The sequence below is a fragment of the Condylura cristata genome, unplaced genomic scaffold, assembly GCF_000260355.1.
Source record: "Condylura cristata isolate star-nosed mole 26May11 unplaced genomic scaffold, ConCri1.0 scaffold00030, whole genome shotgun sequence".
Lineage (NCBI taxonomy): Eukaryota > Metazoa > Chordata > Mammalia > Eulipotyphla > Talpidae > Condylura > Condylura cristata.
In genome coordinates, this window is record NW_004567131.1 from 5791747 (window position 1) to 5818524 (window position 26778).

Sequence of the window (26778 nt, forward strand, 5' to 3'; positions counted from 1 at the left end):
CTCCTGACCCACCTGCTGCTCCCCTCAGCAGTGTACTTTGTCAATCTGCCTATTCTGCTCCCCGTTCTGTCTCCGGTGAATCCTCTCACCCACCCCACCTCTGGCCTATACCCTAGTTCTATAAGTGTAAATAAATAAATCTTAAAAAAAAAAAATCCATATCCATGTGAATGCTCTATGCATATGTAATTAATTTTGTTTTTTTTTTCTCCTACTAAGAGCAAGGAGAGCTGTCCCTAGCACCCTCAGTCCATTTCTTAAAAAAAAATAAAATAAGCACTACTGTGCAACATGCAACATGTCTACTTTATTGTCCATCGTTTGTTTGCCTGGGCCAGAACAGGGAATGTTAAGAACATTGTCTGACAGTGTACATGGCTCATGGTAGGTCCATTATCTGGAACACAGAGGTGCCTCCAGCATAGGCAGCAGTATGGATATGGGATCAGCAAAATATGGCATTTGTCTAGACACTTTCATTGGTAAAGACAGACAGGAATCTCTCCCTACCATTCTGGGTCCTTCTTGGGCTACCTCAGCAATCAAATTAACATCAGATAAATTAGTAGGAGAAAAACAAATTTAATTACATATGTATGGAGAATCTACATGGATGTGGATTCTAAAACGAATAGAGTAAAATGAGGATATACATTTTGATCTAAGGAATAGGATTTGGCCTGGGTCCTCAAAGAGAAATGAGGAAGATTAACATGATGAGGAAAGAGTGCTGTGTGTTGACAAGAAACAGATGTTTTGTAATTAGATGTTTGCCCTGCCGCATAAATACGTTTATTTGATAGAAAGGCTATTTCTGATGAAAGTCATACTTCTGGATAATACCCCTAAGTTTTCTCCTCCTACATAGGGAGTGGTAAAATTTTTCATAGGCCTGCTGGGCCTCAGTTGACCTCAGCCTGAAATAATCTATATGCTAAATTAAGACCTTTTAGAAGCCCTCTCTGAACATTTTGGGAAGGCCTATCCTTTACACTGAACTTAAGTGAAATCCAAATATCCATCTGAAGCCTAGTTTTGCTTCCCACACTACCTTGTCTGCATTGGGGCCTTTCAGCCACTGCCCCCTACCAAAAACTGACTTTCCTCACAGAGAGTTGGTCACACCTCAGCAAAAACTGCCTTTGACAAGTAAGAACTCAGCAGTCTCTTTATGTTGAATGGGATGTGTTCCTTGACCTGGTTTTCAGCAAACATAAAATTCCCTCCGTGTGAACAAATGTGCACTCCCCAGCCTGTGTTGGAGCTGCGACACTCCTGACAGATGCTGTTCTCTCCTGAAATGGACTTGTTGACCCTCCTTTAAGCACCATGGTTTGGGACGCGACTCCTCTGGCAACTACCCATTATTCTTTGTCACACAAAAATGATCCCACACAGATTGTTTCCCAGAGAGATTTGCTGAAGTAGGACAGAGCTCTAAAGGCCATCACAGGCTAGAATAAATTATGATATTAAATTGTCTCCAGAGAGGGATCAGTCTAACAGCTGACTTTGTAAAGCATTTGACTACCATCAATTGTGCAGGCCACTTAAACTAAATAAAATAAAAATACCAGCCTGACTTTTCCTTGCCCTTTCTCTCAGAGAATGTACAAACCTTGGGAAACTGTGATCCTTTTCCATGAATCTGTCTGGGAAAATAGCGAGAAATCTCAAAACCCACCAAGGGGCTCAGTAAGGTTCTAGTTACACAACCTAATAGGAATATGGCCAGGCAAGATAACAGGTAACCCAGGGCTTCACACTGAGGCATGTTAAATTTACACAGTCTGTGCCCAAATCCAGACTGAAGTAAAACACAGGAAAGTGGAGGTTTTCAGTTCCATTTGAGGATGGTCTAGTGTGTGTCCTGTGATGGCGGTTTCCATCCCCCAGAGACCTTGCTAGAACACTGCTGTGGCACCACACCAAGGTAGAGCCAGCGAGCGAGCGACTCTGACAGACCTTTGTGGGAAACCAGCTCGTAACTGCCATTCCTTACACCCTGCAGTTCCACGCATCATCCTCCTTAAAATAAAATGACTCACTATTGAAACTAGAGACAAAGGCTCCGGAAAAACTGATTTTTAGTGACAGCATTCATAACTCAGGTTTGATTTTGACCACTAAAACAGTTTTACCAATAACTGAAAAGCATTAAAGTCTTTAATTAATGTCAGGAGTTAGATCTTCCATGGAGAAGTGGGAGAAAGCTACTTAACCTACTGTCTTCACTGGGAACATGACCTAGGATTTTCAAAAAGCCAGACTCTACACTGAACTGAAAAAGCACTCCTCCTGGAGGGATTCCTGGGAAAGTAAAATCGTGAGAGTTCCCATGGAATATCACAATATTCTACAAGTTAATAATTTCCTACATTTTTAGATAGCGGCAAGTATTCTTTAACAAATGTCTTCCTTATAACTGTGCCTTTGGGTGCTTGAACTCTTAGAAAATTGAATTGATAGTTAGGACAACATTCAATATTAGACCTGATCCTTTATGATTCCCATCACTTGAAAAAAGAACATAAGTTGTTAATGCTACCTCACTTTCGATAGGCAATGCTGAAATTGTAAAAAATTTTGTAAAGATCTGTAAAAATATACATTTGAATTTGTTTTTAAGTAAAAGTCTATTATTAAAGAGCCCTTTCTTTTTTTATATAGATCTTTCAAGGAAACACCAACCCCACTGATATTGTATTTGGCGTTTTCAACAAACCAATGATAACTCGTTTTGTCCGAATCAAACCTGTGACTTGGGAAACTGGTATATCTATGAGGTTTGAAGTCTATGGCTGCAAGATAACAGGTAAGCACTACCATAAAGGTAGCCTAATTTTGATTTATGTAACCATTTTTTTAAAATAATATAATAGTTTATTTTTCCATCATTTTGTGCCTTTTTCCATCTCAGTTGTAATTTCCGTGGGCTTCCAATCACCAAATCACCCATGTGTCAGCACCATAGTCCAGTGCACTATCCCCCCCTCCAGTTTTGATCCCATCCTCCACTCCACCCCCATAAAATGTCTCTGGTTTATAGTTGTTCATTATTATTATTTTTTTCCCCTGGTCCTTTAGGCTCCTGCTATGAGTGAAACCATCCAATATTTTTCTTTTTCTGTCTGGCTTATTTCACTAAGCATGGTCTTTTGCAGCTTTGTCCAAGTTGCTGCAAAGGGCATGAGTTTATTTTTTTGATTGCTGAGTAATATTCCATTGTGTATATGTATCACATCTTTTTAATCCAGTCATCTACTTTTGGGCATTTGGGTTGAACCCATGTCTTTCCTATTGTAAATAAAGCAGCAATAAACATGGGAGCACAGGTGTCTTTTTGAATAAGTCTTTTGGGTAGATACCTAGGAATGGGATTGCTGGGTCATATGGAAGCTCCATTTTTAGTGGTTTGAAAAACCTCCGAACAGTTTTCTATAGTGGTTGTACTAGTTTGAATTACCACCTGCAGTGCAGAAGAGTTCCTTTATGTAACCTTTTAATTACAGGGAGGGTAATTTTTGATAAAATGTTGTTTTCATTTGGTAGATGAGAGCATATGCTTTGGATTTAGACAAATGAGTTAAATTCTACAGTACTAGCCACTGGCTTATTTCTTTAGGTAGTATATTATTTTTCAGTGTCTTTGTTGTCTTATCTGAAAATGGTCATATTAGTGTCTGCCATGAAGGTTGTTGTGATGGTGGGAGAGTAGGTGGGTAACCCAGCTAAAGTTCAGTCTGGCACATGGGAGATAACTGGCTAAATGCTGCCTTTCCACTAGTCTGTAAGCTTCCTGAAGCCTTGCACCAAGCCTTTTACACACCTGGGTGCATGGCACACTGACTAGTACGGAGAAGATTTATACCAAATGACTGCTATATGAAATGTTCATCTCCTTTTTCTTTTTAATTTTAAAGTCTGCAGCAGACCTCACCAGCAACCATTAAGGAAGAGTTTTAATTTGTGAAAATGTTTCCTTTTACTCACTAATTACCCTTACAACATCATCTTATGTTTTATTTCAATATGTAACCATCACTTGTTGAATAAGTATTCTCATCTGAGAAACCAATTTTTCAGTGTTTCTAGCTGTTTAGCTTATTTCTTCTAACATTAATAAAATATTAAAAGTATGTTAAGTTTGATATAAGCTAATGGATTATAACCATTTCAGAGATTAATAAAATCAGATACTAAAAACATCAAGTGGCTAAAAATGTAGGTCAGGTCAGGGAAAAACTCCAAGTAGCACAATAATCTTGACTATTATCCTCAGTATTTTAATGCAATCAGTATTGCTATGATTTGTCTATTGGGCTTCCGATGTGACCACTCTTTATTCTGAATTAAATACCAGTCATTTTAGAGTTCTTTCTCATTTAAGGAACATTGCAAATCATCACTTTTTACAAAAAGAAAGATTGTGTAAATTTCTAAGTAAGCTCCAAACTTCAAAATGAAAGTCAATAACTGGTTCATCAAAAAGTAATTAAAAGTGATCAACTTAGAAATCTGTGATTTATCTTTTTTTAAAAAGATTTATTTATTCATACAGAACTGAGGTGCAGGACAGAGGTACAGGGGCAGTGAGAGGATTCACCAGAGACAGAGTGGAGAGCAGAATAGTGATATTGACGTAGTACATTGCTCAAGGGAGCAGCAGGTGGGGCAGGAGAGGTCTGCTGCGCCATGTGGGTCACCTCCAGGGTGGGGATTGAACTTGCACTGAAGCAGCTGTGGCTGGCTTGCAGTGCTGTGCTTTAACCCGCTGCACCACTAGGGAGGGACCTATCTTTTAATATAATATTAATAACATTAGTGTAAGTATACATACTTAAGGCATTTGATTCCTCATTCCATGAATGTCAGCACTATTGTCTTTATTTTTATCCTCTTTAGTACAGTTACATCTGGAGAAGGAAAAGATTGACTTTTGAAAGTAAAAAAAAAAAAAAATCTTCTGGACAAGCTTCCATGAAATTACAAGCAATTTAGAAGAGACCTAACTAAGGAGGAAAAAAATAAAATAAAGCAAAACTGTGTTTGTTTAGAGTAGGGACATTTATTTGGGAAAGTAAAAACTGACATCTGTTTTCTTACCTAAATTTTATTTATTTCTATCTCAGAGGCAGACTTGTTTATTGTTTTAGGATCTATGACTTAGAAAGTTCAAGGTCTTAGAGGCAGGAATTGGGTGGAGAGGGGTTTGGAGGAAGAATAGACTTTGAAAAATTAGCTACAACCTTGGTTTTACCTTTGATCAGCAGTTAAAGGAGAGAAAGTTCTAAGTCACTTTCAGAGGATTAGAAATTTAGAAACTACCCATAAATTTGTAGAAACAAGGCTACTTAAGGTCAGGGTGGGAATTTCTGACGCATTCCACCCACTGAATCTCATGTCAGTGTACCAAATAAATGAGGTAAACTTCATGAAAACTCAAAACTTGCTAGTCTGAAATCTGAATTTCCATGTTTTCCTTTTAGTTAAATAACACCTATTTATGAACTGCTCTTTTTCATTTTCACAAGCATTACCCTGAGATAACTTCTAAGAATATGAGACTTCACTTGTAAAGGAAGACAATTTATGATATTAAAAAAGTTTATGATATTTAAAAAAAGATTTTATGACCTAGTTATTTAAAACATAGATGTATAAAATAAAATATCTTAATATTTCACATATGTTCTAATTTACAGTTATTTCAAGTAGCAGTTTTTTCTTCCAGTTAAGATACTGGTTTTAGGCTCTTACTGTTAGTCTCTTAGTCATGACTCCTAGTACATTTTAGAAGCTTTCTCTCTCTTGTGAGATAGCTATAATCTCCAAGTAGTTTATGTAGGCAGGTCTTTGGAGAGGCCAGCCTGTTATAATGTTGGTTACATGAACTGAAGATAGAAAGACATATTAGGCCTTGACTCGATTGTTCACTCAATGGATGTGTCCCTCACCTCTCCATTTCCTAGTCAGTCAATTAACCTTAATTCCATTATAATGAAGATTAAATGAAGGAATATTTGCCACACACCTGTTGTAGATTAAGTCTCTAAATGTTATCTAGTAAGTAAAACAGTACTATGAATTCACAAAATGAACCTAGGATAATGCCCAGGAAGCAGAGTTTCTAGAAAGAAGCTGACAGGTTCCTGCCAGACTATGAAGACCCATGAACATGGGGCCATGTTTGCTTTATTTTTTTTAAAAGATTTATTTATTTATTCATACAGAACTGGGGTACAAACCAGAGATGTGGAGGGTGAGAGGATTCACCAGAGACAGAGCGGGGAGCAGTACAGGCAGATTGAGGAAGTACACTGCTGAAGGGAGTCAGGAGCGGGCGGGTCAGGAGAGGTCTGCCACACCATGTGGTCACCTCCGGGGCACACGGGGATCGAACTCATGCTGAAGTGGCTTTAGCTTCTTAGTGCTATGCTTTAACCCGCTGCGCCAGCAGGGAGGGCCCTGTTTTATTTTTTACTGTATCCTGTATGCTTGCGACGCCATATACACGACTTATTTTTTTAATGAATGAACAAATAAATGAGTGACTTGAAACTTTGTCCATACCTACTGATAAACAAGTGACTGGATTTCAAATTCTCACTTTTTCTTTTTGAATAGGCAAGATTAAAAAAAGAAAAAAAAACCCACTGAATTAAAGTTGATCATGTTAATATATCATTTGACTTCCAAAGTCTTTTATGAGTCCCCAAGTTTTAACCTAATTTTTGTATTCAGAAATTATTTTTTAGAAAGATAGTAACCCTGGCCAATCTTGTGCATACAACGATGTGTCACCACATCAAGATATAAAGAAAACAAGATGGGAACAGCCATTCTGCTTTATAGGTGATTGATTAAGAAGCATTTTCATTATTTTGACAAAGTAGTGTTTATCATTTTGGCAATGATAGAAATTAGTGTAAATAACCTTTGAGGGTTACTGTTTGATTTTAGAACACATTAGGTGTTCTGTTAACTCTTGTTTGTTAACAAGACATTTATTAACCATGCTTCTGCATATATCACTGTGTTCTATGATAATCAAAGTTCTAAATGATCTAAGGCACCGCAGCACCCAGAGGTTCTTCTGTGGCATCATGGGAAGATTAAATTACATACATTCACATTTGCCCAGTTAATTACCTTTCATTCCTAAAAAAGAAAAGTTAACTGAGTATTTACCAGTGTATTTCAGTTTTCCCTTTAAAGATGAGTACAGAGAGTATACTGGAAAATAGCATCAACAAAATAATCACCTTAATGCCCCACAAAGAACTCACCCTTCCAAATCATCTAAGGTTGATTTAAGATTTGCAGAGTTGCCAGGCAAAATAGAAGATGTCCAGTTAAATTTGATACAGAGAAGTAAAATTTTAGTGTTAAGTGTATTTGGTTTTTTCTGTATGCAACATTTGAGATATACTTAGACTAAAAATAGTATTCATTATTTATCTGAAATTCCAATTTAGTTTGGTGTTCTGTTTTTGTTTTGTAATTTTCATTTGTCTATTTGCTACATCTAGGGACACTCTTTCCAAGGGATTTGGCATGTAGCCAGGCTAAAACACACTTGAGTCAACATACTAGAGAACAAAGACAGAACGTAACATCTTCCCAAACTATGAGTTACTAATTTAACTTTTCTTCTAATCCTTACTAATAGTGATTTTTACGTAATTTTCAGTCAAAGGCTAATCAACATATCTCCCATTGTTCTTTTTGGATGCAGCAGGCTTACAAGAAATGATAGTTCAATATGCAGATGACAGCTGAATGGACACCGTAGGTTTGTGGATATGTACTCGACTTTGCATTAAAGGGAGGGCATTAATCTGGTGAAGGTTCTGGTCTCTTAGTCAAGTTAATTATATGTTTCTCCCAATAGTAACAGCTGGTTCTAATTACCACTTAAATATTTTCCTTATAAAAGCTCATTTTTGAATCTTGTAGGTGTGAGTACAGCAACCAAAAACTGTGACTTCTATTTTTAATACTGTACTTTCATAGTCCCTCAGTAAAGTGGATTTTGTAGATCTTTTTCTAGTCTCATAGAATTTATTCTTAGTTTCCAGATCCTAGTCTAGAGTAAATACTATGACTGAATTACAGGAAAGAGTGCTTGGGAAAAATGACAGCTTGCCATGGATGGTGTTAACAAGTTGATTCATACAAATATTTGTTGAACAAATACTATGTATAAAGCAGTCACAAGGAGTCATAGATATTTTAAGCTATGATTTGGTTCCTGTCTGCAAAGAACTGAAATTTCAGGAGGCAAATAGCAGCAATTTAAAGGAGTAAATGATTATATGAGAGAAGTAGCTGAAGGACAATAAAGAGATCCAGAAAAGGAACCAGGAAAGACCAATAAATGATGAAATGACACAACATTAGGAAATGAATTAAGACTTTAAATAGTCCAGAAAACAGACAGAGAAAGCCTTTCCTGCCACCCAAGCTGAAAAAAATTCTTCATTTCACTAGTCACTAGTGAAAGGGGTTAAATAAGGAAGACCTGCCATCTGCCTTTGAAAGTACATGTATAATTTTAGGTGAGGAGACACGAAATGTTTGACAAAGACATTGGCATGATCTGAACTATACAACTCACGTGGAAAGTATCGAAGCAATTACTTGTAAAGATTCTGTTAAACACTTAGACACAATTTATTTACATTAGTAAGTCTCTCACTTAGAATGGCTATATTTTTAGGTTACATTTTGATTATGTTATATAACATTGATTTATTTCCCAATAAAGTAGATTTCTGTGCATTCTTGCTCAAGTCTTTGATTGAGAGATGTACTCTTTTGAAAGGAGAATAATTGAAGTGTACATCATTTTGTTATTAAGGCACCAGTGAATTAAATTAATGATTGATTGGTGATGTCACCAATCAGAATACAGATTTCAGTAAAGGATTCTGTATCATGGAGAAGGGTTTGTTGTTGCTTTTTTTTTTTTTTATCAGTCTGGAAGTGATACCTTTGAAATAACAAGGGGATATTCATGTGAATGATTCCTAAGGCAGTTAGAAATGTGGGGACATCCATGGTGCAGGATGGACTCTTACTCTTTAAGCTGAGGAAACTGCCTTCTTTCTCTTCATCTTCTTGTCACCGTTTTTTTAGCCTTTGTTTTGGCACATTTCTTGCTGTTGCTATTATTTCTTTACATTTACCTAGCTGACATAATCCAAATCTCTTTTATGCAGCTCTATATTTTATCTGGGGATATTAATGGTTCCAAGACTATGAAACATCAATAGTTTGACATTACACTTAGAAGAACTCAAAAAGGGGGAAATGCATGTGTTTACCAGAGTTTCTCTTTTCGGAAGTTTAGGGAAAGGCATTCTGAAAAGTGGGAGGAAAGTTTGAGGGAGAGAAGGATCTAGTTTAATGCCAAATGATCGATATTTTAAAATGTATCTGAGTGGGTACAGGTGATGTTTTTATGCAATATGTTGTATTTTAGAAAATCAATTCATATTTTCTGTGATGTATTTCTTTCTACTCTGCAGACTATCCTTGCTCTGGAATGTTGGGGATGGTGTCTGGGCTTATTTCTGACTCCCAGATCACAGCATCAAACCAAGGAGAGAGAAACTGGATGCCTGAAAATATCCGCCTGGTGACCAGTCGGTCTGGCTGGGTCCTGCCCCCCGCGCCTCACCCATATATAAATGAGTGGCTGCAGGTAGACCTAGGAGAGGAGAAGATCGTGAGGGGCATCATCATTCAGGGCGGGAAGCACAGAGAAAACAAAGTGTTCATGCGGAAGTTCAAGATCGGGCATAGCAACAATGGCTCAGACTGGAAAATGATCATGGATGACAGCAAGCGGAAGCCCAAGGTGAGGTCTGGGATAGCCCACCCAGGGAGGACATCCTCCCTCACATTCTTGTCTTAGGTCATGATCTCCAACATTTTCCTCAGAAAGCTGGACTTTCTTGTTTTAAACTGTCATGAGTAGAGGTATGTGAGAGAACCAGAAAAAGCGCCCATTCTAGGAAAGACAGGGTTGGGGTACTGAGTGTAAAGTCGGAGATAAATGAGGAGAACTGCTTTCCTGGCCACCTTTCCACATCTTAGACAAAGTCACAATGGAACAGTCAGAGAGCAGATGAGGCCACGGTGAGGGCAGAGGTAGCAGTTCCCATTAGCAGTCCCGGTAGGAATTCAAAATCTCTGCAGGTTCTACTCTATCATTTAGCCACCCTTCTACCTTTCTAGAGCACCCATTTCTAATTTTGCTAGAGGGCAGAGAGAGGAAATCCAGAATCCCCAAACCTGCCGCTTTAAATAGATTCTGCCATCTACTGCATCAAGACAAACATACTCTGGTGTGTAAAACCTTCAATGGCACAGAACTTTCATATGCTTAATGTGCAATAAAGCAAAGACAAAGAATGCAGTTCCCAAATTAAGCTCTCAATGTTACCCTTCCCTCTCCTGGGGATCCCAGCCAAACAGGGTTAACCCAAAGCCTGCCACAAATGTAAGGCACATTCTGGTGAGGACCAATTGTTAAGGGTCAGAAACATCCAGATAAGTCTGGAAGGAAAAGAGCAAAATCAAGATAAATGCCGTCATGGTCAACCTCCCCATGGGTCTCTCACCACATCTTTTTCAACCAGTCCAGGACCAACAAGCAAACGTAGCTTCTTCACATGTCTCCCGTGTGCCTCCTCCAGGTCTCTTTCTTCTCCCTGTTTTTCTTCCCTCCTTCCTCCAAGTGCTTCTCCCTCCTGTTCAGTCCCAACCTCCCTTGGGTGGTGCAGGGAACCTGGAAATTCCCCTTTTCCTAAGGGACCACTGTAAATTTTTAATTGTAATGAAATGCATATAAAATTCACCAACTTAATTTCTTCAGGTATAGCTCAGTAATGTTAAGTATAGTATAAAATTATTGTGTGAACAATATCCAGGACTTCTTCATCTTGCAAAACTGAAACCCTGTGCCTATTAAATAATAACCTCCATCTCCTTCTCCCCCAGCTCTTAGCAACCACCACCCTACTTGCTACCTCCCTAAATTTGACTCATTTAGGAGACACATGCGAGTGGCATCGTGTGATATCTGTTCTTTTATGACTGGCTTAGTTTATTTAGCACAGAGCTTTCAAGGTTCAACCTGATTGTGCACATGTCAATATTTCATTCCTTTTCAAAGCAAAATAATATTCCAGTGTGTGTATAGACCACATTTCTTTATGTATTCATCCATCTGTTGATGCCATAAATAATGATCTATTGGCTATAAATAATGATTAAATACATTTTTTACTCATTGGAACCTTTTAAAATGCATTTGTTTCTTGGTGATCCTGTGAAAAGAGAATGGAATCTCAATATAAAAATATTCTGCAAAACACCTGGTGTAATTGTGCTTAACCAAATATATTTTTGAGAGATTATATTTTAATTAATTGAATGTTAAAAATTATTTTTCATCTCTGAGCACACCGTATCACCTAGGAAGGGATCCCCAGGAGTGTATTGAGTGACACAGAGGCTGGTTTAAGATTAAACAACCCATATACAGTGAGTTCTGTATGCAGTATGGGAACTGTATTCAGTGCATAATACTTCTAACATCAACAGATTTAACTTTTGGTCCAGCCTTTCCATCCTTGCTTTGCCTAACCCTACTCCTGTGGAAAGAGGATTCTCACTCTTTGGAGGGTGTATTAGCCTCCCTCCCATTCTAAGTAAGCTTGGGAATATGATTTAATGTCATGACTCACACCAAAGGCATTGTAGGCAGGAAACAAGCTCACAGTAGAGTCAGCTCTGCAGAGCCCCCCAGCTGGACAAAATGGGGCTCTACAGAGATTTCCCTGTCCCCCCACAGACTTTGGGTCAGCACTAATGTGTCAGACCACCGACAGGGAAGACTTTGCTAGAAATTTAAGAATTTCTTTCCCTCTGACCCCTCGTTAGCTTGTGGTTTCTAAAACATTGTCAGTGTTATTTTTATCTCTGTGCAGCTAGTTTCTTTTTGTGTCCACTTCATTTCCCCCTGTTATGTCTGCTGCTCTTGTTTTGGTGAAAGAAAAGTAAAATAAACACTAGAAACTGGTTCTCCTAAGAGCCAGTCTTTCCTGAGGAGTAAGCATTCTGACTTTATCACAAAGTGTGAATACGCTGCAAATCAACAACTTCCCGGAGCTGCTGTCACATGGCAGTGTGTGCTGTTGTGACATGTTCTTCATCACTAGGATTCTAAAAGGAAAAGAAAACAAATCTCCATATGCTTTGGATAAGATGCATCATCTGCTTCCTGGTCTTTGTTATCTAATCCAGAGTCTGCAGTCAAGTCCAAAGCTATCGCTCTATTGTTCTCCATTTTATATAGAATTTTACAAAAGCCACACAGTTATCAATTTTAACAAAAAACCCATTCAAGATTGGTTGGATGTGTTAGATTTTATTCTCAAGCATGATTCTATCCATGTTTATCTTAGTTCAATGATATTCAAAACCAAAGTTATTTATATAGAACCTAATATATGATTCCCAACTCAGCCTTTCCCTGAAATAAAGTTTTTAGTATGTAAAAGGAACTTGGTGAAACTGTCCACTTGGGAGCAAAACCTAATTCAAATTTCTACAGGATATTTAAAACATACTATATTTAAACTCATCTATGAAGTTCACCTGCTTAGGATGGCAAGTACCATTTCTGTAACAGTAAAATGAGTATTCTGTTTTGTGAAGTAAAGCAGCATTTCAATGAATTGAAAATCCTTACTACCTACTCCCTTAGAGGGTGTCCCAACAAGGTGTATCAAGTCCTTGAGTTAACTAGACTGTTCAGAAGCAGAAAAAAGAGCTAAGTACTCAAAGTTCTCTTTTTAAATCTGATTAAATAAAAGGATGCAAAGAGATTTCATAAGCACTCTTATGTTCTCAAAGTTAGCCCAGTTCCACATGATGCTTCATCGCTAATCTTCCGAACTTATCACTGAGAGCTTTTATAATGTATTTATAGGGTGTTGTTGCTCAAATTAAATTTGTGAAAATTAAAGTTGGGAGAAGAGCTTGAAATTCCATAGATATGATTGTTGTAGAAATGTTAAAATGGAAAAAAATTTTCATTTGTACTAATGGTATTTTTTTATTACAATTTGTATCTTACTGACAGCACTTAATGGGCCTCACAATAATATGTGTCACTTCAATTACTGGCAGTCACTGCAGTTCTATCAAGAATGCAGAACCCCCTGAGTGAGCTCATTCTTGAAAATAATAGAAGGAAATTTTAATTGGGAAAAGTAGGACTAGCCATGTATTTTGGGATTCCTAGAGGCCTCTCTGAGTTGGGAAAGTTCAATTAATTTACTTCTAGATCTTAGAAAAACCCCAGTTATGTTCACAACCTAGTGGATCTGTTTCTCTCTCCTACTTATCTGGCTCGGGTAGTCCTCTCACTGAGGGGTGGTATCTTTGGCTGGTTTATAACATCTTGACCTAGATATTGTTATGGTGCCCACGCTGGACTGACATGGCCTGGGGCTGTCCACCACTCTTATTTGGTATACCAGGTGTGGTAAGGCCAAATTGCAGTGAATGTAAAGTTAATGAAACTGAATGGTGACTTCAGTTTCCTGAACTTCAGTGTTTCATCTTTTAAAATTAGATTGTTTCTAAAGGCAAAGGCATCATAGCAGTATGATGAAGGGTATCAGCTAAGCCTCTCTAATTTGAATTTGGATTCTGCCATTTACCATTTGTAGTGCCATGGGCAAATGCCTTGACCTCTCTGTGCCTCATTGTAAAAACAATGTTAATTATAGAACCTGCCTTGTGGAGTTATCTTGGGGACTAAATGAGATAATGTATCTTAAGCACTTAAAACAAAGCCTTGCAAGAGTTAGCATCATAGGATGTCGAAGATCTAAAAGGACACTCAAAAAAACGATTTGCTTTATCTAGCCCTCCTCCCCTAGCTCTTGTTCTGGATTAAGAATGGTGTTCAGAGAAGAAGATACAGAAAAGTTTCTTCATAGGAAAAATGGCCTACTTGTTGCTCCATTTTCCTACAATTCTACTGAAGGATTTTGACCTTCCTGTCAATTTTTAAATGGGACATCAAATAATCTACAGCAATGGGTGGCCTACGTCCTGAAAAATGTCACAGTGACTTCAAGTTAGGAATGCACTTCAAAAAGAGGTGCTGACTCCCTGCAATTCAGCCAAGCCCCAGAATCCTCAAGACCCTTGTTACTTTCCGGAGATGAGAAGGTCTTTCATCTACAAATGCCTCCAACTGGTAGTATCGCTTAAGTAAATAGCAATTGCAATGGGCTGGAATAACCCAAGTTCTTGAATAAACAGGATTTGCGCTATATTAAATTTACTGCCTCCTATTTCAGGAATTTAATTCCTCCCTCTTCGAAGGACCAAGTTTTAACAATACCAGGGCCCACTCATTTGATAGACCAGAACAGGAGCAGCTACTGAAAATGTGGTGTCTGTAACAAGCTCTGAAAAATGTCAAGTTCAATTCCTGGGGTATCTTCCTCCGCCTCAAGGAAGTGGTAAAAGTGTCACTTCTCCCAGGCATATCAGCATATCATTTAAAAACGTGTCTCATTAAATCCTCAGCTCCTGGGGTAGCCTCAGTGTGCACTCTGAATTTCTGAGAAATGACATCTGCCACTTCTGAGAGAAGGATTGTTTTTTTCCTTCTCCATTATGAAAGGAATGTCAGTCATGTACCAAGTGGTAAAAAGAGGCCTATTTGAAAGATGGAATTGCCTATCATAAGGGTATCCTTTTATATATCAAACGTCACATGGTGTTTACTGATGCAAGTGTTCCTGTAAGTGCTTAAAATATTTGAACTCATTTAAAATACTGAACTCCTCAAGACAATTCATGGGGTAGGTTCTATTATAAGGTTCCCAGTAAGAATCCTGAAAGAGGGTAGAAACAAGCACTGAAAGGGAGGCTGTAATGCTTCCTAACTAACCACTGTTTTCCATCCTCCACAGTCATTTGAAGGCAATAACAACTATGACACACCTGAGCTACGGACTTTTCCACCTCTTTCCACACGATTCATCAGGATCTACCCTGAGAGAGCTACTCACGGTGGACTCGGGCTCAGGATGGAGCTTCTGGGCTGTGAAGTGGAAGGTGATCACAATTTCCAAAGTCCCTTTGGCTTCCTAGTGTTTAAAATTAACTTTTTCATGCTTTTATGCCTCTGATGATGCTGTCAAAAATTTCCACCTTTACCCCAGGTGATTTTGCCTTTCTCTGTGCCTGCCAGCTTGTACAGCTGAATATACTCAAATGCTCCAAGCAGCAGCGCCTGCAGAATTCGGCTCTTGTCCTGGTTGTTTGCACAACTCTCCTCAGATTCTGTGGGATTGTCTCCTTTGATTTAAAAAAAAAAAAAATTATTGACGGGAAAGTCATGTAACATGAAATTAACCATTTTAAAGTAAACAATTGAGTAATTTCGTGGCATTTAGTACAACCAAAATCATCTGTGAAACCACTACCCTATCCAGTTCCAAAGTATTTCCATCAGTCAAAATGTAAAGCCCCTCACCTATACACAGTTCCTGCCTACATTTGCCTCCCCTGTTCCTACAACCGCTAATTCCTTTGACTTTTAATATATTGTTTAGAAGCCTCTGTCAATCCAATTTATGTCTGCAGTGTTGATTACCATCATTTACTAGAGGAACCAGCATTTGACAAATTGAAACATCAAGACCATATCCTGGAGGAATTTCTTTGCTGCAGAGAAGCAAAACTTTAATAAAATAATATGTATAAATGTATAGTGAAGTCTACTAACAGATATTACTTGATGAACTTAGGTTATCACAGGAAAGTCATTTCAAGGGCAAATTCAATTCACACTCTGACCTCAGGATTGCATCTCCTCTGCATTTTGAATGAGATGAATGAAAATGATACGGTGGTTGCTTATTGTACTATTTAATGCCTTTGTGCATTCAAAGTCCCATCTGCCTTGGATTTGGGCATAAATAAGTAACCTTATGCCAACTTTTCCATCGCAATAAAGGTCTTTCTCTAGGTTAGTTCATAGAATAACTATTGTTGGTACCCAGATGTTAATCAATGGAGCATATGCTCATAGTTGTTTTGAAGAATGCTTTTTAATATCACCTTCTTCTTGTGGTTTCAAGATTATTCGTGTTAGCTACCCAAATGTAATTACATTCCTGAGCACATTAAATATAAAACTTTTCTTCTGCACTATGGAATCTTCAGCTATAAATCACCCTGTTAGTGAATAATTCATAGCTTCTTTTCTATGTGTTTATTCAAAAGCATGCCATTATCTCCTGCTCTTCGCTGTTTAATTGTGTTGCATCTGTAGTCATGCCCCAGACATCTGAATTACCCACTCACTCTCAACACAGACCGAAAGTGACCATGTGTCAGGTCTTTGGCAAAAATGCCAAGGAAAAAAAGGAGGGCAGCTTGAACCAACTGCAGACACGTCCATTCATTTCACTGAGAAGCATGCTCATCTGGAAAGCTGTCTGCTGCTGGAATAAAGGTCCTCAGCCTGAATTCTGGAGAGCAACGCTGACTTAGGGTTGGAATGAATGGCTGATTGAAAAGACTAGTCTGCTGGCAGTTTGCCAGAGTTAGCCTTGTCGTGAGGTAGAAATTGTTGGTAGAGGCATTCCTGCAGATGTTTCTAAGCACTCACAAAAGCGAGGAAGTTGCCCCAAGCCACAGAAACATCAACATCTGTGGAAAGTAATGTTAAAGCTTTTTAACACAATTGGTGAAAAAGCATTTTTCTTCCTTTTTAAATCAATTAGCAGGCCATTATTAAATAGCTACTCTTTGCTTTGTTCTTCAGGAGATATCTTAAGGGACACAGAAGGTAGATGAGGTACAGCAAAACCTTTCCTGAGTCTCTATACTGCTCTGGGCTAGCACTTAAACGTATGAAATAATTAGAGAAGTTTCAGGAGATAAAAATATTACCAAATTTTAAAATTGGGACATAAAAATCATTCACTTTCTGCTTTTTTTCAATTTCATCTGGACATGACCCTGGACCAATCCCAGGGTGGAACCAGCCTTTATAAACACCAGAAAGAGTGTAGGAAAAAAAAAAGAGAAAGAAAGATAAATAGAGAGTTTAAAATACTTGAAAGTGGCACATTTTCACAAGCAAGGACAGCTTAGCAAAGGCAAACATCTGGATTGCCAGAGAAGATTCTATTGATTCAATGATACTAATAAGACCAGAATATATGTGTACATTTAATAAAGTCTAGACTGTATGCTTCAGTGGTGTGTATGCTATGATTTCCTAGTATATTCGGGGCAGTTGAGAAAGATATAACTACCTGCATTTCTACATTTGTCATAATTCTCTTGCTCAGAGCTTATACACAGTTACAAAGAGTATCACGTTTTTATTAAGAAACCAATAGTTCCTAGCACATTCCTACTGGTCAGAAGCTTTGAGAGAACACCTCTCTGTCCCTAATAATGTACTTGGATCTCAAACATCAAGAGAACTGTACATTATCTCAGGGTTTGTAAAATATTAAACAGCTTGCAAAAATGAGTAACAGGCTGGATAAAAAATTTAAAGAACTTCAAACAGTTTTTCTTTGGCTAATGTTGGCAACCATTCAACTGAATGCTCAAAGATAGGGAACACTGGCCAAGAGTGGAATGCAGTCCTCTGGGAGTTGAGGTAAAATGACCGCAAGATGTATAGAAGGACTCCTTTCAGGTAACTGCTCTAGAGAGAGGTATTACTGGTTGGAGAGCTTACATAAAGAGAATTGGAGTCACTCTTCAAAAGAAAAGAACAATTTTATATTAAAAGTAAGTTGGGAATCACATGGGGGTGGGAAATTATAAGTTCAGGAAATTTCTTTAATATTAAGAATACAATAGAGTTCACAATAAGTGAGTTCCCTAGCACCTTGAAAATGTAAGGAAACAGTTCAAGCAAAACCTATATCATCAAAGTTCTCAACTCAAGGGTCATGAATAAATTATCAGTGCGAATTCAAGAACTTTAAAGGAGAGAAAGGATGTTTATATAGATGACAATGCATAAAATGCTAAGGCAGTAATTCTATTCAGTAGATAATGATCCAATACCAAAACAAAGAGACTTGAACACTCAGCAAAATCCAAGTATATTTAGCTCCTGAAAGAGAGGCGAGTCATACTCCCAGCCTTTTTATCAAATGAGAGTATTCTGTGGAAATTTGAGAGTACATTTCAAAGGTAGATGATAGTGTTCGCCTCTTGTTTCAGCACCTACTGCTGGACCAACTACTCCTAATGGAAACCCCGTGGATGAATGTGATGATGACCAGGCCAACTGCCACAGTGGAACAGGTGATGACTTCCAGCTCACAGGTGCAGAAACCATCTCATCCCATTGCTCTGCCATTTTAGTTCCTGTTGTAGTTGACATGCGCTAATCAATGCCTATGCGTGTGTTCATTAGACCTCATGGTGTTGGACGGACACCAGCATGATGGCAGTCCTGCCCCAGCAACTGAGGCCACCTCATCAGTACATGTGCATATTCATCTCCTGTGACAACCATATAAGTGTCATTCTTCATAGTCACAGTCATCGAAAACAATAATTTTAGTCATTTTCAGAGCCCAAAACTAGGATTATCTTAATGGAATAAAAATTTCTCCATGTCTAAATATAGTAAACTGAAACTCATCTTCAAGCCCACTCCACCCGCTCCCCCCCCCAAAAAAACACCCTTATATAGCCAAGTGCTTTCAAGTGTTTATTTTTTAAACACTTCCCCTCTAGTGAGGGGAAGATCTTTTTGAGTGGCTCCTTTATCAAACTAATTGATAAAATTGGGTTTATATTTGAAATGCAGCTTTTAGGTTAGGGATTTATAAATCATTTTACATAAAATTTTGCAAAGACAGAATTAGTTGTTATTTTACAGTACTGCTGACAAGCAAATATAACAGGATAATGTGTCCCAAATGCCTTACTGATAAATTTAGAGTAGTAGTCTATAATTTCTAAAAGTCTAGAAGCTGGAAAGTGACTTTCTTTTCTACTTGGACAGAATATTGGGTAAGTGGGGAAATGGGTTACAATTTGAAAACTGGCCAAGGCACTATGATTTTCATCCAATTGTTACAAAAGGTACTGTGGAACCTTTACTGTTGCCTGTGGCACATCACAGTTTCATAGAGTGTCTGACCCCCACTTTAGATTAAACAGGTAGGTCTGTGTGTTCACCCAGTAGCAACTTAGGTAGTCCACATAATTAACTTTCATGAATGAATCTGAAGGTGTAACCATTGAACTTCATAATAGCATCATGTAATTGGCTAATGCATTAATGAAAATCTGGAAGGAAATGTCCAAGAGTACATTTCTAATACTTTCAGGAGCTCTTCTCTGAAGCAATGAGAGTTCTGCACTCTGAGATGGAATACAGGGTAAAATACAGCTCAGAAAGTTAGTAAAATGAACTATGTTTACATTTCAATCCCACCTCCTAAGGCTGCCTCCCTCCAAATTTCCAAAACAACCACTTACATTCATTTGGCCAACAAATGTTACATTGCTGTGGGCTTGTGAAAACAAATCTTCTCTATAAGTAGTCACAAATCACAAAAAATTGCCCTGATGTAAAGGCACTTTCTTTGTGAGATGACAAATTCAAACAGAAAACCCAAAAGTTAATGTTATCAATCTAGGAGCCAGGTCCTCTGGAACCTTCCCAGAGCTGCCTGTAAACACTGCTACAAACATCAGGCTTTGCAGACGCTATCACACATCCATAGTGAAATTCCTCATAAAAAGGAATGCCTGCAGTCATCACATTAGACCTTTTTCAATTACCCTCTTGTGTAGCGGGGTTCTTTTCTTTATAAAATGTAAAGTGGTCAGTTAATATTGATTAGAAACAAAGCCTCAGATTGACTCCTCATATCAGAACAACCAACCTTCTCATTTTTGCATCAGTTCATGACTGAATCAATTGAAACTGAAGCTTTTGAATGAAATAGGGCAAGTATGTTAGCCTGGAGCAAGTTGTATATGGCAATGAGCTACAGACCACAGAAAATGGGTCATTTATAGTGGAAATACTGACAATCCTTTAAAAGTACAAGATTATGTTTTATCTACAGCACTTAAATCAATTCTTGGGTAGACAGAAAAAAACAAGTTAATTCTATTTTTTTACATAGTATCAAGGCAAAAAAAAAAAGTAGTTATTAAGCCAGCACATTTGTTTCAATAATTCTACAAATATGTGCACTAAGAATTTCTGAGGTGTTGATAATGTCCATCCCTTTCCCCCATTAGAAAGAGGTGATTTTTAAGAAGGCATTTAGTGCTTTGGTTTCATTTATTTTCATTATAGTCTATTTGCCCCTTTAGAAAAAACTTATTTGAAGGGATAAAGTTAGTTTACTTTATAAATGTGTGTTTTATCCTTTTCTGGAAAGAGGTATTGATGTTTTGGGAAGCAAACCCTCACCTAAGTATCGTTTCACTTACTAACAGCTCACATCCTGGGCTCACACACAGCTCTGTGCTTACTTTGTTCCATCTGTCACAGGCTTTAGAACTACAGACTTTGAATGTTCCGTGTAAAGAAACCAAACTAAAAGCATTCTCATTTCAACCATTATAGGTGGGAACATGGAAATTAGGACCAGCGCTCTGTTTAGCAGTTTTGTTCTTCAAAGCAGATGTTATCACTTTAATTTCTCCTCCTAGGGTCACCTACCTATATAGAGAGGGAGAAAACTATTGTAGCAAAATGTTCCTTATTTACAGACAACTTTGAATTCCAGGTGAACTAGACAAAATGCATGGAAATGGAGAACGATTCTGCTGTCCCATACTGCCTGCCAAGGTGACAATTTACCTAGAAGTTATTCATTTGCAAGTGCTTTGAAGTGATTACCTAATACAAATGGCTTCAAAGTCACCAGGAGGCCAAATTTCACAGTGGAATTTGGCTATGAATCTATAACAAGACTGATAATACATATTGGTTTTAAAAAGTGAATTTTCATCTTGAGTCTTTCTCTTATAAGACCTCTGGGAACAGAACGTTAATGTATTCTGGCCCTCCTCCAGTTCTGCTATTATAGATTCACCTTCTTAACCCATAATATATATAATTCCTTCTTCCTAGCGCCTGCCTTATTGAGGTCACCACACGTGTGGCCACTCATCCAACATATTTACCAGAAGAGCAAGGATAACAGGGCTTGGTGCTGCCATCCATTAGCTCAGAAATCCTGATTTTATGACTCTATATCAGGAATCAGATGATTTCTGACCTGTGGGAGCTTCAGGATAAGACTACAGCCTGATCAGAATACAGATGCTCACAAATCTTTATTGATGGATAATATTGTAAAGTGTACAATGGTACCTGATAACCCACTTTCAAACCTGTCCATGGTAGTCTGGGCCCTTGCCCTGAGTCTGTCCGGGACTTTCTCTCTTGGGAAACAGATGTTCTTAGACCTTGAGCTACATCACAGATTCACATGAGGAGAAACAGCTTTCTCAGACACTTAAGTAATAAACAGCAAACTGGAGTTTCCCAAGCCTCATAGATTATAAGACTCGCCTGAGAAGCTTTCAAAAATACTTATTTCTTGTAGAGATTCTTGTTCTCCATGAGGTCTGAGGAGAGATAGATTGGAAATTGCTTTCAACAAGCATTCAGATGATTCTAATATTAGCATCAATTTGAGAATACTACATCAAGTGTACAATGATAGAATGAAAAATGGCAGAGCTGAGAAATGGAAGATAGGAAAATATAAAGCTTCCTCTACCTGGTACCACTTTTCCTGACCAGGAATTTCAAAGTCAACCCAAACTAATCATAAATCCACAATGTTTAGGGTTATTATTTGTTCAACCTTCCAGTTCCTTGAAAGTGTAGAGAATCCTGGGAAGAATATTTGTCCTGGAGAAAAATAAACAACTATAGCAGCAAAAGAAAGGGTGAATCACTGACATCCATTTTAAACTTTCAGTGTTTTTTTTTTAAAGATTTATTTATTTATTCATATAGAACTGGGGTACAGGCCAGAGATGCGGAGGGTGAGAGGATTCACCAGGAACAGAGTGGGGAGCAGAACAGGCAGATCGACGAAGTACACTGCTGAGGGGAGCAGTGGGCGGATCAGGAGAGGTCTGCCGCGCCATGTGGATCTCCTCCAGGGCAGGCGGGGATCGAACTCATGCTGAAGTGGCTTTAGCTTCTTAGTGCTGTGCTTTAACCTGCTGCGCCACCAGGGAGGGCCCTAAACTTTCAGTTTTTAAAATAGATTGTGAGGCCAAGTTCTGCCATGGCCTCATAGCATTCATCTAAAATCTAAAATCAAGGTCAAGTTTAACACCCCAGTCACCGAGGCCTTTGTTTTCCCTTCACACTGGTATGCCCAGCTTAGCCTGGGAATCAGGGAATCCCCTGGGGAAGAAGTCTCAGACTTTTTTCCATGTCGCCTAGCAAACATGGCAAATAAAAGTGTTGGGTGAAAAGTGGTGGCTTATTTCAATTTGATATTGTGTTGAGCAAAATTTAAGTGAAACAACTACTAGAGCAGGAATTAAAGGAAGAATTTTGTACAGAAAGCGTTTGCCTCATTACCCATAAGATGCTTTGTGTCCGCGTACGGTGTTTCTCAACTACTTATGCTCTACAATGCTGACTTTCCCTCATTTTTGTATGTTACTCTTCTTGTTTTTCAGGTGGTACCACCATGCTGGCCACAGAAAAGCCAACCATCATCGACAGCACAATACAGTCAGGTACCAAATAAAAGAGAAAATGTTGATTTTGTATATGCCTGCCCTGTTCCCTAAAAACAGTGCTTTGTAACTTCTCCATTTCAGTTTCCCTCAATGTCCCAGAAGAGCGATGCCACGCAGCATCTGGTCTCCAAGCATGAGCCATAAATATTGCTTTTCTTTTAGCCACATGTATATGCAGCAGAAGTGAGATACTCCTCTCCATCAGTAATTGCCAAATGTGACAATCCCAGCTCTCCACTGAGGGAACTGGTAACATACTTTGTTTAAACACAGCACATCTAGGACACGGACTGTGTTTGCAAACTAGAGGAGGAGGAAATCTCACAGGCAGCAGCCTGACTATTTATTTTCATCACGATTCTGCAAAAAAAACGAAACAGGCAAAGTTTGTCAGTTTTGCCTGCCACAGATTTGGCAGTTTTACAACAGCATTTCCAGTGGGCGTGCCACGAAATGGGGTTCAGGAAACCACAGCTATAATTGTGTGCAGGGAGAGCAGCGCTTTCAGGAATAGCACCCGCGTCCATTTATTAATAGAAAAGCAGGATGGCTTTTAAAGTCCTGGGTTTGCTGTTTATCAGAAGTCAGCCACTGTTAAACGGTAGCCTCTCTTTCCCTCCCTCTCTTTTTTTTTTTTTTTTTTTTGTTGTTGTTGTTGTTAGTATTCTGTAAAATTCTTCCCCATGGACACACATGAAGGAAAGAGTAGAAGTAATCAGAAGTTCTTCCCCATGGACACACATGAAGGAAAGAGTAGAAGTAATCAGAAGTTTTAAATACTTTAAAGTTAATCATTAGAGTAAGGTGAACAGGTCAGTTTCCAGCTTCGTCCTTTTCCTTTATTGAAGTTCACTCAGCCTTGGCCTCCACAGTCATTTATTAATGGGGCGTGTGGTGTGTATCAATGTTTCCTCAACAGTGTGACATTACCCAGCTCTGCAGAAGTAGAAAGGACTTCTCTAATTAGTATGCTTCCTTAAAGGACTCTGTCACTGTTGACCTGATTAAACTGCAAAACAAACTTCTCTTCAGTTGAACTTAACCCCGAGTGTCCCTGTGTTGGGCTTATATTGATACATCCTTGCCACCACACAGCTCCTCTGCCCTCAAATGCCAAAAGATGAAACAAGAATAATTGCATCATTAGTCCTACCCACATCTTTTCTAGTTATAAAATGTGGCCACCTTGGGTGTTTGAAGCTACTGTAGGGGTGAAACCCTGCCTCCTGCTTCCTTCCTTCCTTTCAGGAGAGTATGAAGTGCTCTCAGGTAGCTTTCTGAGGAGAAAGAACAACAATTGCTCCCATCCTTTCTGTGACAGGGAAAGAAGTGAGGTGCAAAAATGACTTTCAAGTTTTGTCACAAACAATACTAAGAAGTAGCCCTCAACTAACTTGTTTCATCTCATATTTATCATTGCCTACCAAAAGCACTTGGGATCATTAAAAAAAAAAAGAAAAGAAAGAAAGAAAAGCAACAGCTGTTGTTCAGCTGTGGAGAAGATGGGAAGGTATATCAGATTCCAAAATGGGATAATTTTCCCTGTGATGTTGCTGGTCTATATTGTCAGAACAATGTGACTTTGTGAACACATTTGAATTGTGCCTGTGGTAAAGCACTTGCCACAATGGCTTTGCAAAGGAACTCCAACAACAAATGGCCATCTCATAGGGAGGGCAAATGTACAAATCATGGTTCAGTACTATCGCCATCTGAACAAAGTTTACTTCAAATCACGGACTTACAGATAAGGTGGTCTGGTCTGATTTTGAATTCTGTTGTCAACCCAGAGTCCTTGACGAATAGCCTTGATTTCCTGTTTTCCCATTATCTGAGTCATGAATGTGGACTTCAAATCTTTGTTCTTGGGTAATGGACTGTCTGACCTTTGTTGAGGAGTTCTGTTTATTGTTACTGTCTAGCTAAGTCAATACTCAGGACTCTTCATCAAGACCTAAATATGCATGAAGTCAGAGACCAGGTTTACCAATGACCAACTTAGAAGCAAAAACCCAGTGGTAGAATCCGCCTATGTTGACTCACATTTCTCTGCAGTTCCAGATTCTACAGGGATATTTAGCAGAAACAGTTAGACCCTTAAAGCTTCATCAGGATGTGATTTCATTGGAACCCTAATAGACTTCAGCAGGATCTTAAGATTTCTTTCTAAGGTTTTTGTCAATATAATAAAAACATTGGGCATCGACTATTCTATAGTGTCTGGGATGTAGTCAGGTGCATAAAACCTATTAATGTTCTGCCAGTAACTGATGAATACTCTGCATTTTTAATCTAGCTCCCCATGATGAGGCCTCTTACCCTCTGAGGATCCTCAAACATTCCTATGGCAGCTAGGTATAGCTGTAGCGTGGGCTTAGCACCTCTGCTTGTCTGGACTGAAGGATCTGTCTATGCAGAAAAGTTAACACACACAATAGAAGTTTTGAAAACCAGATTTTAAAATGAAATCCTTGTGCATATACGATGCTAATGATTCAACTGCAAGCAAGATCAGCTCGGCAGGCGCAGCTGGTGCTTGCTCACAGCGGCTATAAATTGTTTTAAGTTCAGAATATTGTTTCCTGCTATTTTTTAAGAGTCCAGAAAGGATTTAGTCAGATTATTCCCAATGAATTTAATGAGAATTGTGCAGCTACAGGGCCTGAGTAATACTTTTAAAGATTTAAAGGTCAAAGTCCCATACACATTATTTCTCTAGTCCATTTGCTTTTCTCTTTATCTTCCATTTTCTTCTCTGCTTATGACCTCTCCTCTTCCTCGCTTTCTGTTTCTTCCCTATGGATGTTTATGTTTGTATTGTGTGCTTAATTGTCTTTCTAGTCAGGCTTGCACTTTTTTAAAGATTTATTTATTTATGCATATAGAACTGGGGTACAGGCCAGAGGTACAGGGGCAGTGAGAGGATTCACTAGAGAAAGAGTGGGGAGCAGAACAGGCAGATCGACAAAGCACACTGCTGAGGGGAGCAGCAGGCGGGTCAGGAGAGGTCTGTGCGCCATGTGGGTCACCTCTTGGGCGGGGATTGAACTCGCACAGAAGTGGCTGCAGCTTACTTGCAGTGCTGCGTCCTAACCTGTTGTGCCACCAGGGAGAGCCCCAGGCAGGCTTACTTTTTTAACATTTAGCTATTCTTACTGCACACCTCTTCCCTGCAATACAGGATTGCTTAAGTTACATGATTAGGACAAGAAGAAAGAGTGCCAATTAGACCTAAAAGTTTAAATTAATAAACTAGAAAGAACTTGGAAGATAAAGGCTTACTGCTGTCCTGAGCAGCAGGAGAAATGTCAAAATCATCCTTTCAAGAAAAGCCTTCTCACGTCCTGGTAACTGAAAAAAATAGCCAAGTTCATATATTTTATGAGATCACCACATTAGTAGCCAAAAGTAGTGAATGTGTGGTTTTCTGTGCTATCGGATACATTTAACATATTAACAAAGCCAATATAACCCGAAATGTGTGTGTGCTGTGATGGCTAACAGTGCTACAATGCATCTCTTACCGGCTGTATGTAAGGAGGAAACCCCCAAACCACATGCAACATAATTTTTCCAGTATTAATATTTTTTTACATGAAACCATGCGACATATCAGGGTTATGGGCATTAACATCCAAGGTTGTTCAACCATTCAATCACTGTTCAGTTGAATGTACTTCATTTAAATAATTCAATAATGTAGCACAAAAGTGTGGTAAATTTTGGAGAGAGGTTCTCATGCTTTTAGCAGTCCTATTTCATGGTTATGATAGACTAGACATGAAATATATCTTTCCAATGACACTATAGCTGTGAAACATAGCCCTTTTGCACTAACAGAAATTGCTCACATTATACACATCACATAGCTTATGAGTTTCTTTCCCAAACTGGCCCAGGGCTTCTCTGTGGAGGTCACATTGTCATTGGAAAGGAGACTCCATTCCTGCA

At 38.6% G+C, this 26778-nt stretch overlaps 1 protein-coding gene across 2 annotated transcripts in view; it reads left to right on the top strand.

Moving 5' to 3' along the window:
- Positions 1-26778, top strand: part of NRP1 (neuropilin 1) — a 136396-nt gene that overhangs the window by 96020 nt on the left and 13598 nt on the right. Inside the window, exons 8-12 of one of the 2 annotated variants that reach the window (XM_004691170.2) lie at positions 2671-2815; positions 9534-9865; positions 15012-15156; positions 18301-18384; positions 22765-22824. In XM_004691170.2, coding sequence (XP_004691227.1) covers positions 2671-2815; positions 9534-9865; positions 15012-15156; positions 18301-18384; positions 22765-22824 — 766 coding nt within the window. Of the gene's footprint in view, positions 1-2670; positions 2816-9533; positions 9866-15011; positions 15157-18300; positions 18406-22764; positions 22825-26778 lie in introns of both variants that reach the window. The other variant, XM_004691168.2, reaches the window with a different exon arrangement.